The sequence below is a fragment of the Melospiza melodia genome, chromosome 4 (assembly GCF_035770615.1).
Source record: "Melospiza melodia melodia isolate bMelMel2 chromosome 4, bMelMel2.pri, whole genome shotgun sequence".
Classification (NCBI taxonomy): domain Eukaryota; kingdom Metazoa; phylum Chordata; class Aves; order Passeriformes; family Passerellidae; genus Melospiza; species Melospiza melodia.
Genome location: NC_086197.1, coordinates 55,535,964 through 55,550,688, shown reverse-complemented (window position 1 = coordinate 55,550,688; position 14,725 = coordinate 55,535,964). Strand labels below are relative to the sequence as shown.

Genomic DNA, 14,725 nt, shown 5'->3' with positions numbered 1-14,725 from the left:
GACATGGACACACAACACCCACCCACCTTCCTGACTTGTCCTCACCTGCAAGCATTTCTGAAACTTTCCAGGGTATTGAGCAAGAACTGACCCTGTCTCTGAGGAACTCTCCCAAGATTTCTGTTTGCTGAGTGACTCTGAGACATTGAGAACAGGACATCACCCTGTTAAAGGAGAGAAGTCTTTAAAATCTTATGTCCACTTTCAGAAAAAAAACCAGCCTTCTCCTCTGACACCAGCAGTAGGAGGAACAGCACATTGCACTTCACTCCTTCACACCACAATTTTTATACTACTGTGCTTTCCCCAGAGAGGGCTGAGTTAAACAGCTTGTGTGCTCTTCCTAGGGAGGACAGAGTTACAGAGCTATTAATTCTGCACTGCCATCTCTTTAGAGTCTGTATTACCATGATTTGATCTAATCTGAGTTTTAAGCATTTCAGCTAATGGAGCTTTAAATTCTTCTGAGAAAACTTAGTGTTTTTAAAAATTTTCTTTTTTCTTTCTTCCAAATACTGTTCAGACAACACAGAATAGTTCTTCTCCTTGCTTAGCAATGAAATCTTAGAAGTTCTTCTACTTTGGCTCAGAGTTTTCAGCAGCTACCCATGTACTAATTCTTGTTCCCACACAGCATCCCACTGAGTTAAGCCTGAAGCCAACTGAAGCGTCAGAGTTAATCATTTGCCCAAACTGGGAACAACTTGGAACTCAAAATCTGCCTTTAAGCCTTAACCTGTTGTGGTGGTCTTCTCCATAATACCAGAGGAGGGGGCACAGCTAAACACTGGTGCCTGACAGTTCAGAATTCCTTCTCCATTTCATGCTGAGATACCTTGGCAGAGGTATCATCATTTCCCCTTTTCTCCCTTTAAACACAGCCTGCATATCCTCACTATCTAATTTCCTTCCTGTGAAGCTCTTAATTCTGAAAGGGACACCCAGCTCTGTGTGTGTGGAAACTGACTGGCCAATGGGACAGAAAGCACTTCTGCCTTCTTCAGGCAGAGAAGGCCAATATCTAGTACCATAGAACTTGGGTCTAAAAAATGTTCATCGTGGATTTGGAGTTCTGCTACTCCTTTGAGGATTGAGGTGTTCTCCCCACTACTGGCACGAAATCTAAACCTACATGGCTCTAAGCCTACAGCAAGAAGGGCTCAGCCCTTGTCCTTTCATTAGCCATCTGCAGCTGGGGCTCTTCTCAGAAGTGCAGAGGTGCCAGCAGCACACCACACTAACCACAGATGCCAGGAACAGAAAAGGGTTTATAGTTCAAATAGTGGCTAACAACTCCCTTGCTGAGGGATCACAGTGCATATATGGTGACACTCTTGATCTGAATGTAGAACAAGAAATATTCATTGCTGAAAAAATAGATTGACCAATGCAAGGTGAGGGTGGGAAGAAGGGGAAGTTCAAATGGCTTTGGAGTACTGGACACATAAAGAGAGTAGCATGCTCAAGCAGTGCCCCACAAAACTTCACTGATTTAGAAGGATATCATTCACCAGCATCCACCTTCACCTGCTTCAAAGTCTGGTACCATCTCAAGGCAAGAGGATCAAAAGAAACAGCAGAGAACCAAACATCCACGGGGGATGTAAGCAAGGGGATGAAACACATATAAAACATCAACATAGGAAGATCATCACTGTCCTGCTCAGTTCTACCAACAACCAACAGCTTTTGACTTACTGCATGCCTCTTACTACTCTGTGGTAGGGAAAGGTCAGCACATCGCTTCAGCACTGCCTCCAGAAGCTTCTGCAGTTCTTCATATGGGACTGGAGGGGAGCTCAGATGGTCCTTCCTTAACACGTGAAGACAAAGACAAGATGCACAGTCCCTGCAGGGGACATTCCACTAGGAAGGCAACACCATCAGAAATAACTGCTCTTCTGATGGAAATATGCCACTGCCACTTCTCTCCAGCAGAGCACAGTAAGGTCACAATATCTGAATAGTGTCTTCAGCCACACATAAACCCAAACACACCCCAAGTGCTCTGTCTGCTCTCACCACAGTCAGCAAGCCCATGACTGTTCACAGTCTTATATTTATTATTCTTATCAATCTGGATGGGGCACAGAGTGACAAAGCCACAGCAGCTGCTGTACAAGCCTGCCTGGAACACTAGGTCCTTCCTGAAATTACTTGCTGCCTGCCACAGCTTCATTACTCTGGCAGCTTTCCTGAGGTGGGTGGGAAGCTGGCTCTGCTGTACCCACGCCTGCCTCAGCCACAAGTCCCACTGCAGAGCACGTTCACCCACACAGCCACGGGGGAACTGCAAAGCCCAAGATGGTATCAACAGATCTATCTGAAGAAAAGTCTGCAAATACATTCCTGTCTACCTCAGGAAAGCAGCCACAGCTTTCACAGCCTCCACTGCCACCTCCAGCACTGGGCAGTTCACTGTCTCCATCAAAACATCAATGGCTTCTATGCATACACCTCGGTTGGTGAACAATTTGATTTCCACTGGTTGCCTGTGAAGACAAAACAAAGCAAGCAAGGAGAATGTTGTCAGAGGTAGGTAACTGCAGTGCCCTTCCCTCATTTCAGCAAATGGACAGCTGAGCCATGAGATTGCAGCCATGTTTTTCAGTTCTGAGAGCCAGCTGCTCTCAACGAGGTACTCTCACACTTGAGCAGGTAGAGGGTTTGCTATAAAGAGGAAATTTCAGCCAATCTAAAGCACTACCATGACAAAACATCCACAACCTGGATAACTGTGTGACTACTCGAGAACACTGTCACGAAAAGCACAAGAAAAATAAGCCTTGCAAAATATAGTGACCTCTGTGCCTTGGACTCCATGTTCAGGCCATCTGCTCTGGCATTTGTCAGTTCATCTAGCAACTTATATTTTTAAGTATACAAGCAAACATCACTGTCCTAGAGGATAATGCCACGAGAATAGCTTCTCTCACTGCACTCCTAATGCCAGATGCTGCCAGGGCAGGAACCTTCACAAACTTGAAAAGTAAACAGGAGAATAAACACAATCCAACTGCCTTGACAATCCTCCTCAACAGTGAGCATTTTGGCCATCTGTGGCCCAACACCTTTGAGCATTCAGCATGAGAGCATGGAGGGACAACAGGCCATTAATCCCATTATTGGACAGAGCTGTGTAAATGGCAGACTGTGTTCATTTGGCTCCTGGCAAGTCAGGTACAGCTGGGGAGGCAGGGGGAACACAGTTACATGCACACAAGAGGCACAAACAACCTGCCAGAGGGTCCCTCCAAAGTGAAGCAAGAAAAGCAGCTCAGCATGACAGGAGCCAGATTTGGGAGCCAAAACTATTCCCTGTTATTCAATTTTCACAGTCATGCCTAACTGAAGAAAGCCCAGAGTACATGCTCTCATGCACAAATGGGAAAGCAAAGTGAACTTCAGTAGAAATTACACTAGTAGGCCAGTTATATGGCAAAAAGGGAACAGAAGAAGAACCACTCTTTTTAGTCACTCAGTGGGATGGAACCCAGCTTCGCAGCCACCTCACATTCTGCTGTGAGAAAAAACTGTGAGGTGGGCATGGCAAGGAAAAGGACTTGTGGAACTCAGGCATCAGGAGCCATGCCACAAGTGAGGCACTGAACTTCCAAGTTGCTTCTACTCACACTGGGTAATTCCATTAATCCTCTGTATCTCCTTTCTTTAATCACTGACCTTCTGAAGTAAAACACATCAGGAAGAAAAAAGTCTTCACTGACTCATGCAGGGAAGAAGGGATGGAGGAGTATTGCTGACTCATTCAAGCAGCACAAACCCACTTCCAAGATGGTGCACTGTGATATCTTTGGGGCCTGGGGGGAAAGTGTGAAGGGCAGCACCCTTCCAGCTTCCTGCAACCTCTCATCTTTGGGCCCCAAACTGCACCTGCCACTTTGATTATGCTGGGAGAGACAAGGGTCACTCCGGGGAGAGCTACCCAACATTCCTGACATACTGCCAAGGGGAGCAGTACCTCCTGCATGGACCTCACCAGAATGTGTGGCTCACTTACACAAATGAATCCAGCTGCAAGCTAAAACCAAGATGAGAGGTTCCAGCACAAGATCCCTTTCCCCATTATGATATAATTTTAAATAAAACATGATTTCTAAGGCAAAGCTCAGAGAAACAGAATGGGTGTACGAGAAAATGAGAGCAACTGCACAGAGTGTTCTCTTTGTTTTACAAGCATAAATGCTGTAATTAATGTTCCCCATATCCCAGTTTCTCTTTTTGACAGATCCCACACTGGCATCACCACACTGTTCTAGCACTGTTGCTTTTTCTTCTCCTTTTTACCCTGCCACTTGCTACAAAATTGACTATGACATTTCCAAAATTCTGCTCAAGGGCTCTCTTGGGGGATCTAAGTGACAAAAACGAGACTCTGTCACTAGCATGACAGGATAGGAACAAGATCATAAAGGCAAGAACAGGAAGCACAGAAGAAAAACAAGCCAGTATATATTATTTCTCAGCAGAAAACAAGAGGAAAAAAGTGACAGAAGACATTAATATTTCAGCCTAGAATTTGTTTTTGCAGTTTGAATTTAGCTCAGATGATGATAGAAGACCAGAGGCCATGGAATTTGCATACTTTGTTTTGTCATAGAGGCACACTTAGCAGGAGCTGGCCTGCTCACAAATGCCTGGACCTTCCTGGCCTTGTCTCCTGCTCTGTCTACAGCTGAAAAGAGATTTAACCTCCCTAACTGTCAAGGAAGCAGGACGAGGAAGATTTAGTGGTGGATATAAGCACAAACAGGACAAGCTGGGAGGTTTGGAAAAAACCATCAGGCCTTTCTTTGCAAGAATAAAGGAGATGAGATTGTTCAGCATCATCTTTTAAACACAAAAATTCTTGTGTGTAGATATCTGGTCTTGGAAGAAATTCTTAAAAGCAAAAGCCTCACAGTCTCTATTTTGGAGTACCAAACTCTGCCTGCAAGTCTGACAAGGCTCCCTTACCGTTTCAGTATTTCAGTGAAGAGCAGGAGCCCTTGTTTGTGCAACTCCACATTGTTCAGCAGCAGGACACCTTGGAGACTCCTCACCAGAGATTCAATGCCTGTACACGTTAAGAAAAGTCACAGAGAGGCTTTTAATGTTCCAGATTCCAGAATGGAAGCAAAATTAATTTTTAAAAGGAAGAAAGATTTGAACAATTATTCTTGTGAGCTACTGAGAGAAACAACTGTCCAAAACTGTTGAATGTTCACTTATCTTTCTCATAACATGCCTCAACCTTCACTGCTGGAGATAAGTCCCAAAGAACAGAAGGAATTTAACCATTTTTCCTAAATCCACTCTTGTCATATCCACAGAAATACTTCATAGTAACTCAGAGAGTGTCAATCATGATAACTGGTAATTATAATGAATTAGTGGTCATCAGAAACTCATGGGGACAATGACACTATAAATTCAAGCTATGCTGGACATCACAAACATGCCTGATAGGTACTTATTTTCAGTCCTTTATCCATCCTGACTGGAAATTGTGGTTGTGTGTAAAGTGCTGGAATTCAGCTGGAGGCACAAGAATGACTGCAGTCACTGTGCCAGCAAGGTTGATGACTCACCATACACAGTGTGACACTTGGAGAAGAAAAGGCGCTCTTCAGTCAGGAGGAGTAGGCAGCAGTACACTGACCAGATGAGGATTTCACTTTTGCACAAGAGACACTCAAAGAGAAACTCTGCAAACATACACACACAAATAAGGTCACTCTGGTAAGAAGCAGGCTGCTCACAGCATGGCACAGCTGCTCCTAGAACAGAGCAGAGGAAGGAGGAGGAAACGAGGAGACATAGAAACAGCCACAGGGAGAAGGGCTGAACCATGAAATGGCAGGAATGGAGAACACAGTAGATGCTCAGGGGCATGCTAATCTTCAAAAAGAGGTGACTGGAGAGCAGAGACCCATGGGCAGGCATCTTCCCAGCACAAACTCAGTAGGAAGGAGCCGAATTGTGGATCTAGCCTTTGGCACAAATGAAAAGCCACAAAGCAAGCTTTATCACAGATGCAGTGACCTTTTTTTCCTCATGACTTTTACATCTCCCAAATAATTTGTATCATGAAAGTATTTCTGTCTTTTGAGATTACAGAGAAATAATAAGCCATCTCCCATAGCTGCATTCTAAAGCTAAATCCTAGACCAAAATCTGAGCAAACTTACAATATTTAGTGGAATGAAATAAATGGAAACCAGTTTGCTTAAACTTGTATCTAAGGTCCTGCAAGAAGGACCTCGACCTGAAGTACTTGGCCAAATTCACTCCTAAAATCACCTGGTACAAAATGGCCACCACATTATGCCATCAGTGGATTTCATGGAGCCAGCCTGATTCCTAAACCAAACAGCCAGGGGCAGATTTGATACCGGGGAATGAACAATAAGATGCTACTGCATTTGTTCACCTGGGACATCTGCATGGATAAAAGCAGGAGCATATCTGCTAGGAGAGTGAACCAGCACTGCAGCCATACAGTGAGAACTCGCTGCCTGTAACATCTCATCTCTGGTTAACAAGAGCTGTTGGGAAGCAAACGTCAAAAGGAGAAAGGAAGTCAGCTATACAGCTGGGAGTAGGACACAGCTTGTTCTACTTTTTAAAATTTAAAACATAAATTAAGGTCTCTCTTTCGGCATTTATTTCACAGATTAAACCTGCTAAGGTAAGATAAAACACTGAACCAAAGAGACTCAAAAAGGCACATGAGAACTACAACAGAGTAGATCATGAGTAAGAATAGTTCTGCCCCCAGGCTTAGTCATGCTGGTGCTGCATGTGCTGTATCAGACCTCAAGTGTAAATGAGTAAGATCAGCTAAGGCCAGAAGTAAAATTTTCCCCATTCCAGGATGCAGGCATGAACAAGAAGGTGATCAACAGAGGTACCCCTATTGCTGGTTGGGGTACTATGTACAAATTACAAAGGGGATGGGACAAGCATTAATACACAGACCATTGTTCTACTTGTCCTTTTTACTTCTTACATAATTTTTCTGCTGACAAATCTTATAGCTACTATTTAACTCTAATCACAATTCTGCAGTCTCTAAAGCTTACCTTTTCCAGCTTTCCCAAAACCCTCTGATTTTAAACATTCCCACATCCCCATTTCTCAGTGCAGCCTCTGTTGCTGGTGTTGGTAACAGAACACTCTGCTTTTTTATATATACAGTGCCTCAGACAAAGGTTCATTACAGGCCAGCAAATTATTTATGTGCACCAACAATTCACTACAACTTCAGCAATCACCTTTTTGAGAACAAGTGGCAGTGGATTTTCCCCTTCTAAAAAGTTAGGGTTCTCAGTCTCCTCCTCTGTCTTTGCATTATTCATAAGAATAGATACAAAATGGTCAGATTTCAGCAGCTCCTTTAGCAAGCCTGCAAAAGGAAGAGCAAGAATGAGCACCATATCGAGCAGCACAGTGAGGATTATATTAACACGCAAGTATTTACAGACTAAGACTTGTTGCCAACTTCTTCCCCTCTCCTGGAGGGCCCCACCCCCAATTTAGGGAGCTTCTTCTCATCGTGTCCCCAGATGCTGCCATGACCCCCATGTCTGGCAACCCCTTGTTGCTGATACTTTTTGCTGGTCTGATCTGCTCTCTGTTCCTTCTCAGAGTCACATATGTACAGGGTGCATCTCAAGAGCTCCCTACTTGCATTATCTTCTGTTAGTAAGCACACCTTAAACTGTTTCCTGGGAGAGCTCTTGACCTGCATTCTTCTCCAAGCAGTCAGTTACCCCCAATGACATTTTCCCTAGAGCACTTCCCAGAGAACAGGCATTTATCTTCCCCTTCTATTTCCACAGGCTCTTACAGAAACAGCTGTGTTCAGCTGAAGGATACCCACACTCCAAAAAACTCCCTCAGAATAGCAGTATAGATCACTGCTACAGGTAATGATGAAAATCATCAGTACACATCAGTACAAATTCACAAGGGTGTTGTCTCAGCTACAGAATTCTACTTTCAAAGGAATCATAATCTGTTTCTAGTAGTTGAGTAGATAAGCTGAGGAGCAATCCATAAGAAGGAGCAATTCCTGCTTGCCTCCTTCTAGAAAAATTAATTCCCTGGATGGTTTACAAACAAGTGATGTCAGAAAGGCTGAAATTGTGCTCCCCAGCAACAGCTGAAACCTGCAGTTGGAAGGAAAACTGCAAGAAAGTGCCACTTCCACATTAGCTCTATATCTAATTAACATAATTAACATTTTTTAGACTCCATCCCACTGCTCTACAAAACCCACCAGCCCAGGCACAGTATTTGCATTCAGACATTTTGAGGGATGATCAGGCCATAGCACAAGCTCTGAAGAGACTGAAGATTAGTCAGTGCTGGGCAATATGAGGCATCAGGGAACACAGGGGTCTGGGGGCGCTCAGCAGCAGGTCTGGGCCACTTCACTGGAGTAACAGAAGGGACTGATGGCTTTGGACAAGGAGCATAAAGATCCTCTACTGAACAATCCACACTAGAGCATCTAAACCAGCCAAGGATTTCTTCCTCATTCTAAGCCTTCCCTTGCACCTTGCAGTTTCTCTCAGCAATGCCTTACCCAAACAATTAACCTGCAGCTCCTTTGTCTGGGCACTCCCCAGAGTATTCAAGAAGACACCACACAGCCTTTCTTCAAAGTGTCCTGAGAGACGTTCTGTGCCAGCAGGAGAGGAGTACAGCTTGCCATACAAGTAGCAGACAGCAGCTTTTATACTTTCATTTGGGTATGTCAAGCCCATCAGCAGATGATCCACTAAATTATCTAGCATGAGGAACAGGAACAGCAAACATTCACTGACATTTTAAAAGCACCAACCTACTTCCCTTGAAAACGTACAAAAGCCTACTGGGCAGACTGGTGTGTGCAGGTTAACGAAAGCCACAGTCAGGTGATGTGCTCAGCACCATCTGTCCCTCTGAGCAGAGGTACAGTAATCAACAGCCACCAGAGCTCACTGTTCAACATATGAAGATCCACCATCCCAGCTCCCTCCACAAACAGTTCAGCTTGCTCACCAGACCCCCAAGCACTGGATCAAGATAAAAAAAAACCTAAGTGTATGTTGCCTGTGAGGCAGACCCACAACCCCAGTTTGCAGAGGCTGCTTTTGCCTGGCTAAAAGCATGATTATAAAAGCTGCTATGAAGGTTCTGACCTGTATCTCAGGAGGCCTGAATGCCACTCTGACTTCTGGACAGGCTTCTTTTGTGACCTTCATGAACTCGTCATGGGGACAGGGGAGTGCATGCATGTGTACTAGGGCTGTGAATGCCACCCTTCAGTGGGACATGACACACTACTCACTGTGCTTTACCACCAGTATTTCAGCAAAGCCTGGGATGGCATCTGCCAGCTTGCCCAAGAGAGAAAATGTGGGCAGGCTGCTTCTCATGGTATTTGCTTTGCACAGCTGTAGAGGAGACAGAGAAGGAAAATGTTTCACTGATGAGGACACAGTCCAAAGGCAGAAATGCACCCAAACCAGCAACTTCTCAGTGATGCATAATCTTCCAGAACAGGATCTTTTCCAAAGATGGGCCTTCTTCACCACTTGGGATAAAGCACAGGGAAACCCCAAATACCACACCAAGTCTCCAAAATGTCTTTAAATTAATTCAAGGAATTGCTTGCTTGTTGTTCCTTTTCCTCTTTCTCCCCTCCAACTCTTACATGAGCAGACTAATTTCTCACCACTTTTGCTACTTCTCTTTTTTTTGTACCCTGTGGGACCACCATAAACTTAGGAATGAGGAGAATGAGAGCCTATAGCACAGGTTGGGAAAGCTCCTCATATAACTGAACAGTGAAGTAGGAAAAGAAGCATCTGAGGAAACCACACAGCTGCATAAGAGTATTATGAAGCCCTGTGGCTGCAAGGCATCATGAGAACAATATAAAAACTCCATGGTAAAAACTAACCTTGCCAACATCACAGCTGGGAACTGGCATTAGGACATCCTAGATCAGAGGGGATGGAGCTTTGAGCAACCTGGTCTAGCAGAAGGTGTCCCTGACCATGTCAGGAGGGTTGGAATTAGATGATTTTTAAGGTTCCTTCCAACCCAAACCATTCTATGATTCTGTGACCCCACTGCTACATCCCAGTCTTCCAGGGCCACTCATTCCTCAACCTCTGAAAGACTGGAGGAAAGGTTAAGAGAACTCATCTTCACTGACCTCCTTCTGACTTTCATCCAAAATGCAGTATAAGTACTGTTCTGACTTCAGCTCCACAACAAGCCTCACCAGAACTAGGCAGAGAAAACAGGATCAGTAACACACACACAAGAGCACTCACAATCCATCTTCCATGGGGCTTTAGCAGACCAGTGAGCAAAGAGCTCAGAAATGAAATGAGCCCAGACGTGCTGAGAGAGCAGGGTTACAGCAGCAGTCCCAGCACTATTACCTCTGATAGCCCAGCTCAGGCTCTCTGAGGCATCATTCCAGCAGTCCTGCTTCAGCTGCACTACAAACCATGCATGGAAATGAGCCGCAAGTGACAAACTGAGCCTCAGGACAGCAAGTAAACATAAGGAATCAGGAAAGGAAGGGGGGGGGGGAAAAGCCTAGCTTAAAAGCATAAAAAATTATGGTAATTGAATAGACCAGGCTTCCTACAGTATGAAAACTGGCCTTTAAAAATGCATCCTTCCAGAGAAGATATCAGAACTGAAGCTGCTGAGGATCCTTAGATTCACACTCAGAACTCCCCCTTCAGCTGCTACTGTCCCTAAGATAAGTGAAGTCTATCAGCCATTCCTCCCCACTGCAGATGTCCCACACACCTGACCAGAAAGGACAGTGCCAGTCACCAGAGTGCTGCTGGTCACTTCCTCAGCCCCAAGCAAGGGCTGTTACTATTAAGATCTTTAACAGCTCTGTACTAATAAGAGGAATCAGCAAGAAATTATGTTTTCCAGGCAGTGGCAACACATCACCTGGGGCTTCCCTAACCAAATCTCAAGGGAGTTGCCTGGTGCTGGCAGGCCTGTGCCTCCACACATAGACCAGCAGGCCAGCTGCAGCAAGCAAAGTTCTTCTTCCATTACTTTCAGAACTGGCACCTGAATGTTCAGCTGATAAAATTTTGGCAAGAGCCCTATACTGAGACACTGCACACATTTCTACACAGGGTTTGGTAAGGCAGTCTTGGATGTAGCTTGCTGTCATGGCATGACTCATTTGGAAAACCTACACTTTTGATTCGTATCCTAGGAAAGCATTCTAAAAAGAAATACCAGGGACTTTTGGGCTCACCATTTCTTGGTATACCCAAGGCAATACTAGACCTGCTTCAGCTATAGAGCTACACATCTCAGCAGAAGCATGTCTGAGACAGGTGATTTATGGGTGGTTTAATAGCCCTTTCTTGCCCTAAACTCTCAGAAACTTAAAACACTTTCAACACTTAGGCAACACTAATTTAAAATTGCTCTGTTAGATAGCATCCATCTCTCAACAGACTGGTAACATGACAGAAAGACTTCTCCGCTTTTCAACCCCATCTCAAGCAAGTGTCTGGAAACTAAAATCCCTCTGGAAGAAGTTTGTAATAACTCCTTTTACCTTTCATGGCTGGTCATGGAATGCATCACTGCATTGCTGATATCTCTAGACTCAGCAGAGCTGCCCAGGGTTAACTGGACTGCAGAGATTCCTTTGTCAGCCCTGCAGACATTTCCTTCAGTTTTCAAATGAGGGACTGCTCACAAAGAGGAATCTACAGCCTGCACAGCAAAATCACAAATACCCTCTACTCCTGAGGAGAAAGCAGTAAATCCCATAGACTTCCATTTGCTTTGACAATTTGGTCAGGTCTAAAGATGCCAAAGTTGAGGCACTGTTACTCATCTGATAATAAATTCATGGCACACACAGACCTGTGAGAGAAAATGTTAAATATTTTAAAATGCACACACTCCCCTGCCCCCAGTATTGGAGCAGACCATCATTTTTGATGCATGGATGTCGATGGTCTTCCCTTTTGAAGCTGTGTCAAAGCTGAGCATCTCACTATAGGTATCAGACAAGCCACACTGTCCCCTTCACAAACTGCCAGGAATTGAGATGTGGATTTGTCACTCACCTTCAACTAATAGGTTCAGGGCACTGCTCTCTTCCACAGAATGCAACATCCCTGCAAGGCAAACCACAACAGGTCATGGAACTCATTCCTGTTTCTGATCATCAGTGCTGTAATTCCTTCTTGTTAAAAGGAGCTGGGGTTTTTTTCAGAACTGTTTTCTTTTCCCTGCTTCACATAACACCAGCCTGACTTTGTCAGATAAGGGTGGATACTCTCCAGGAATATGGCAAAAGGTGCCTCCATAAGCAGGACACAAGGACATGAGACACTTGGTTCTCTTGCAAATTTTTTATGTTTTATAGTTGAAGTCAATGGCTCCACCTATGTCAGGGAATATGTAACTGCAGCCACCACCACATCTGTGTGTATGCAGTATCACACATCTGAAACAACACCCTGGAATGACAGAAGTGGGTTTTGTCCTTTGTGTGCTTTGTGTCCTCCATTCTTACCAGTTACTATGATCAGTCTTCTCCCTCCACAGTACTGACAACCCTGAAACCAAACCTGAACACCAGGTTTAAATCATCCAGAAACTATTCCAACATTAAATCGAACCCAAAGGCATCACTTCACAAGTTAATTTTACAATGAGCATAAGAGTGGATATATCAAAACAAACTCTACTACACCCCAGCAGACAAGAAACTCCACCTCCCAGCCCCTTCCAACCCATAGCATCAGGCATTTGGTTTGGATCCCCACTTCTGCCACACTAAATCACTTGTTTTAACATATCCAATCAAACTACCTCCCCTCTGAAGTCTCCATGATGTCTCAGAATTTTGACCAACTAAAGCAATGTTATGACAGGTGAAGAAATTACTTATTCCATGCCTCATCTGCTCAGTCCTTAATAACTCTTTAGAAAAGATTTGTATACATTATTGAACATTACAATATTAGCTGCATTAAATTCAGGCTTATCTGAAACACACCACCTCATAAGTAACACTCCACATTTCACCTCTCTTAACCCTCTTTCTTCTGCCTGTGCTTATTGCAATATTCTCTCTCCAAATGTATTTTCCTGAATTCACTATTAATACTTCCTCCACAGCACTGCTCAAACTTCTGGGGAGGTTCCCCTTACACTCTTGCACCAAATGCTCCTTGGTTCAGCCAAGTTCTATCGAAAATGAACACACCATTGTTTGTAGCTCCAAGCTTAGTCTGGGATTCCAACTGCTCTAAGAGTTACACCAAGTACAGTACAACCCAAAGCTTCCTCAAACCACCCAATCATAAAAAGAATTCTCTTCTCAGAGAATTATTAAAGCAGACAAGAGCACTGAAATGCAAGCACAGCATCCCTGTCTTCTGGGGTATTTTGTGTTAGGGCCATACAGTGTAGGGCTCAATCGGCCACAATCATCATCTTTTCCAGTACTCTAAAGGATTATGTGTGACACACTATTAAAAAAAATTGTGCAATTAAAAGAATAAGAACTGCATAAAGTTCTGTTTCTAATAAAGCTGCTTCCAAGATGTGCCCAACACAATCTATGGGCAATCAACTCTTTGAACAATTCAGTGTGTCAAGGCAGGGAGAGGGTCTTGTATGTTACTTTTCCCCAACCAACAATAATTATCTGTGATGTGCAAATGAGATGGTGGAATTGAAGGAATCTGGTATATTTGAGCTTTGAAGGCATTCTGATTTCTACCCTCCACCTTTCCCTTCCTGCCTTACTGTTCCCTGGTTTAGACCATTATTTCTTCTCCATCAAGATTTTAGATGTTTCAAAGACATTTCCCTGCTATGCAAACAGAAACCAGTAAGAGAAGTTCAAGACCACAGAGACTTACTGGAAAGACACTTTCTGACATCCTGCCGAACACTATTTTGCCGAGGCTGACTCACTAGAGAGAAGCAGGTTTTAGTTATACAGCAACAAAGATTTCTACAGATGTGAAGTGATGGTGTAAAAAAAGCCCACTACATAGATTTGTGCTTTGCACATTTGATATTAAATCCTGTAACACCTTTTTATGCTCACACTTTGATTTCTGCATGAATCTTCATATAACTCCAGAGGCATTAGACCAGAATGGAGAGCATTCAGGGAAGAGTAAAATGCCAAGCACTCCCTATTCTCCAGAAGGACTTTAGAGATACGTCAACATACTTTGAAAAATCGCAAAAGAGTTATGAACATGCCAATCCTGCACCCTGGGGAATGAGAAAATTAATTAACCTATTCTAAATCAGTGACAGCCAGTTTTCTGCTGGGAGTAATTACACAACAGTACGGTGGAAGTATGGAGGTAGGCACCTCAATGTTCTTCTGCTCTTTTTTTTTGCTTCAAATGTGGGGAAACTTCACATGTATTCAACAAAAGGTAACTACCTCCTCCCTGCGGCTGCACCAGGCCTCAGAGAGCTCTTACCAAAGAGAGTTCCTATCAAATGCATGCACACCCTCTCGTCTGGTGCCAGCAGCTGGACGACCGGCAGCGCCTGCCAGGCCAGGGCATCCTGGAGCCGGGACAGGACGTGCTTCTTGCGCACCAACTAGGATCAAACACAGCAGCGCGTCAGGCCCCCGGCCCGCGCCCCGCGCTGCTCCCACCGCCCTGAGGGGAAAAGGGCCACCAGGGCG

General features: G+C 44.3%; 1 protein-coding gene across 4 annotated transcripts in view; it reads right to left on the bottom strand.

The window, feature by feature from the left end:
• The window catches only part of LOC134417425 (coiled-coil domain-containing protein 134-like), a 46,170-nt gene extending 31,514 nt beyond the window's left edge, over window positions 1–14,656 (bottom strand). The window contains exons 1-12 of one of the 4 annotated variants that reach the window (XM_063154635.1): window positions 14,514–14,656; window positions 12,123–12,173; window positions 10,211–10,284; window positions 9,338–9,443; window positions 8,591–8,794; window positions 7,275–7,405; window positions 6,431–6,545; window positions 5,589–5,705; window positions 4,975–5,074; window positions 2,358–2,492; window positions 1,699–1,813; window positions 46–164 (exon numbers count right to left, since the gene is read on the bottom strand). In XM_063154635.1, coding sequence (XP_063010705.1) covers window positions 46–164; window positions 1,699–1,813; window positions 2,358–2,492; window positions 4,975–5,074; window positions 5,589–5,705; window positions 6,431–6,545; window positions 7,275–7,405; window positions 8,591–8,794; window positions 9,338–9,443; window positions 10,211–10,284; window positions 12,123–12,173; window positions 14,514–14,538 — 1,292 coding nt within the window. In that variant the 5' untranslated portion in view covers window positions 14,539–14,656. The other 3 variants (XM_063154637.1, XM_063154638.1, XM_063154639.1) reach the window with 3 other exon arrangements.
• Between the last annotated feature and the right edge of the window lie 69 nt (window positions 14,657–14,725).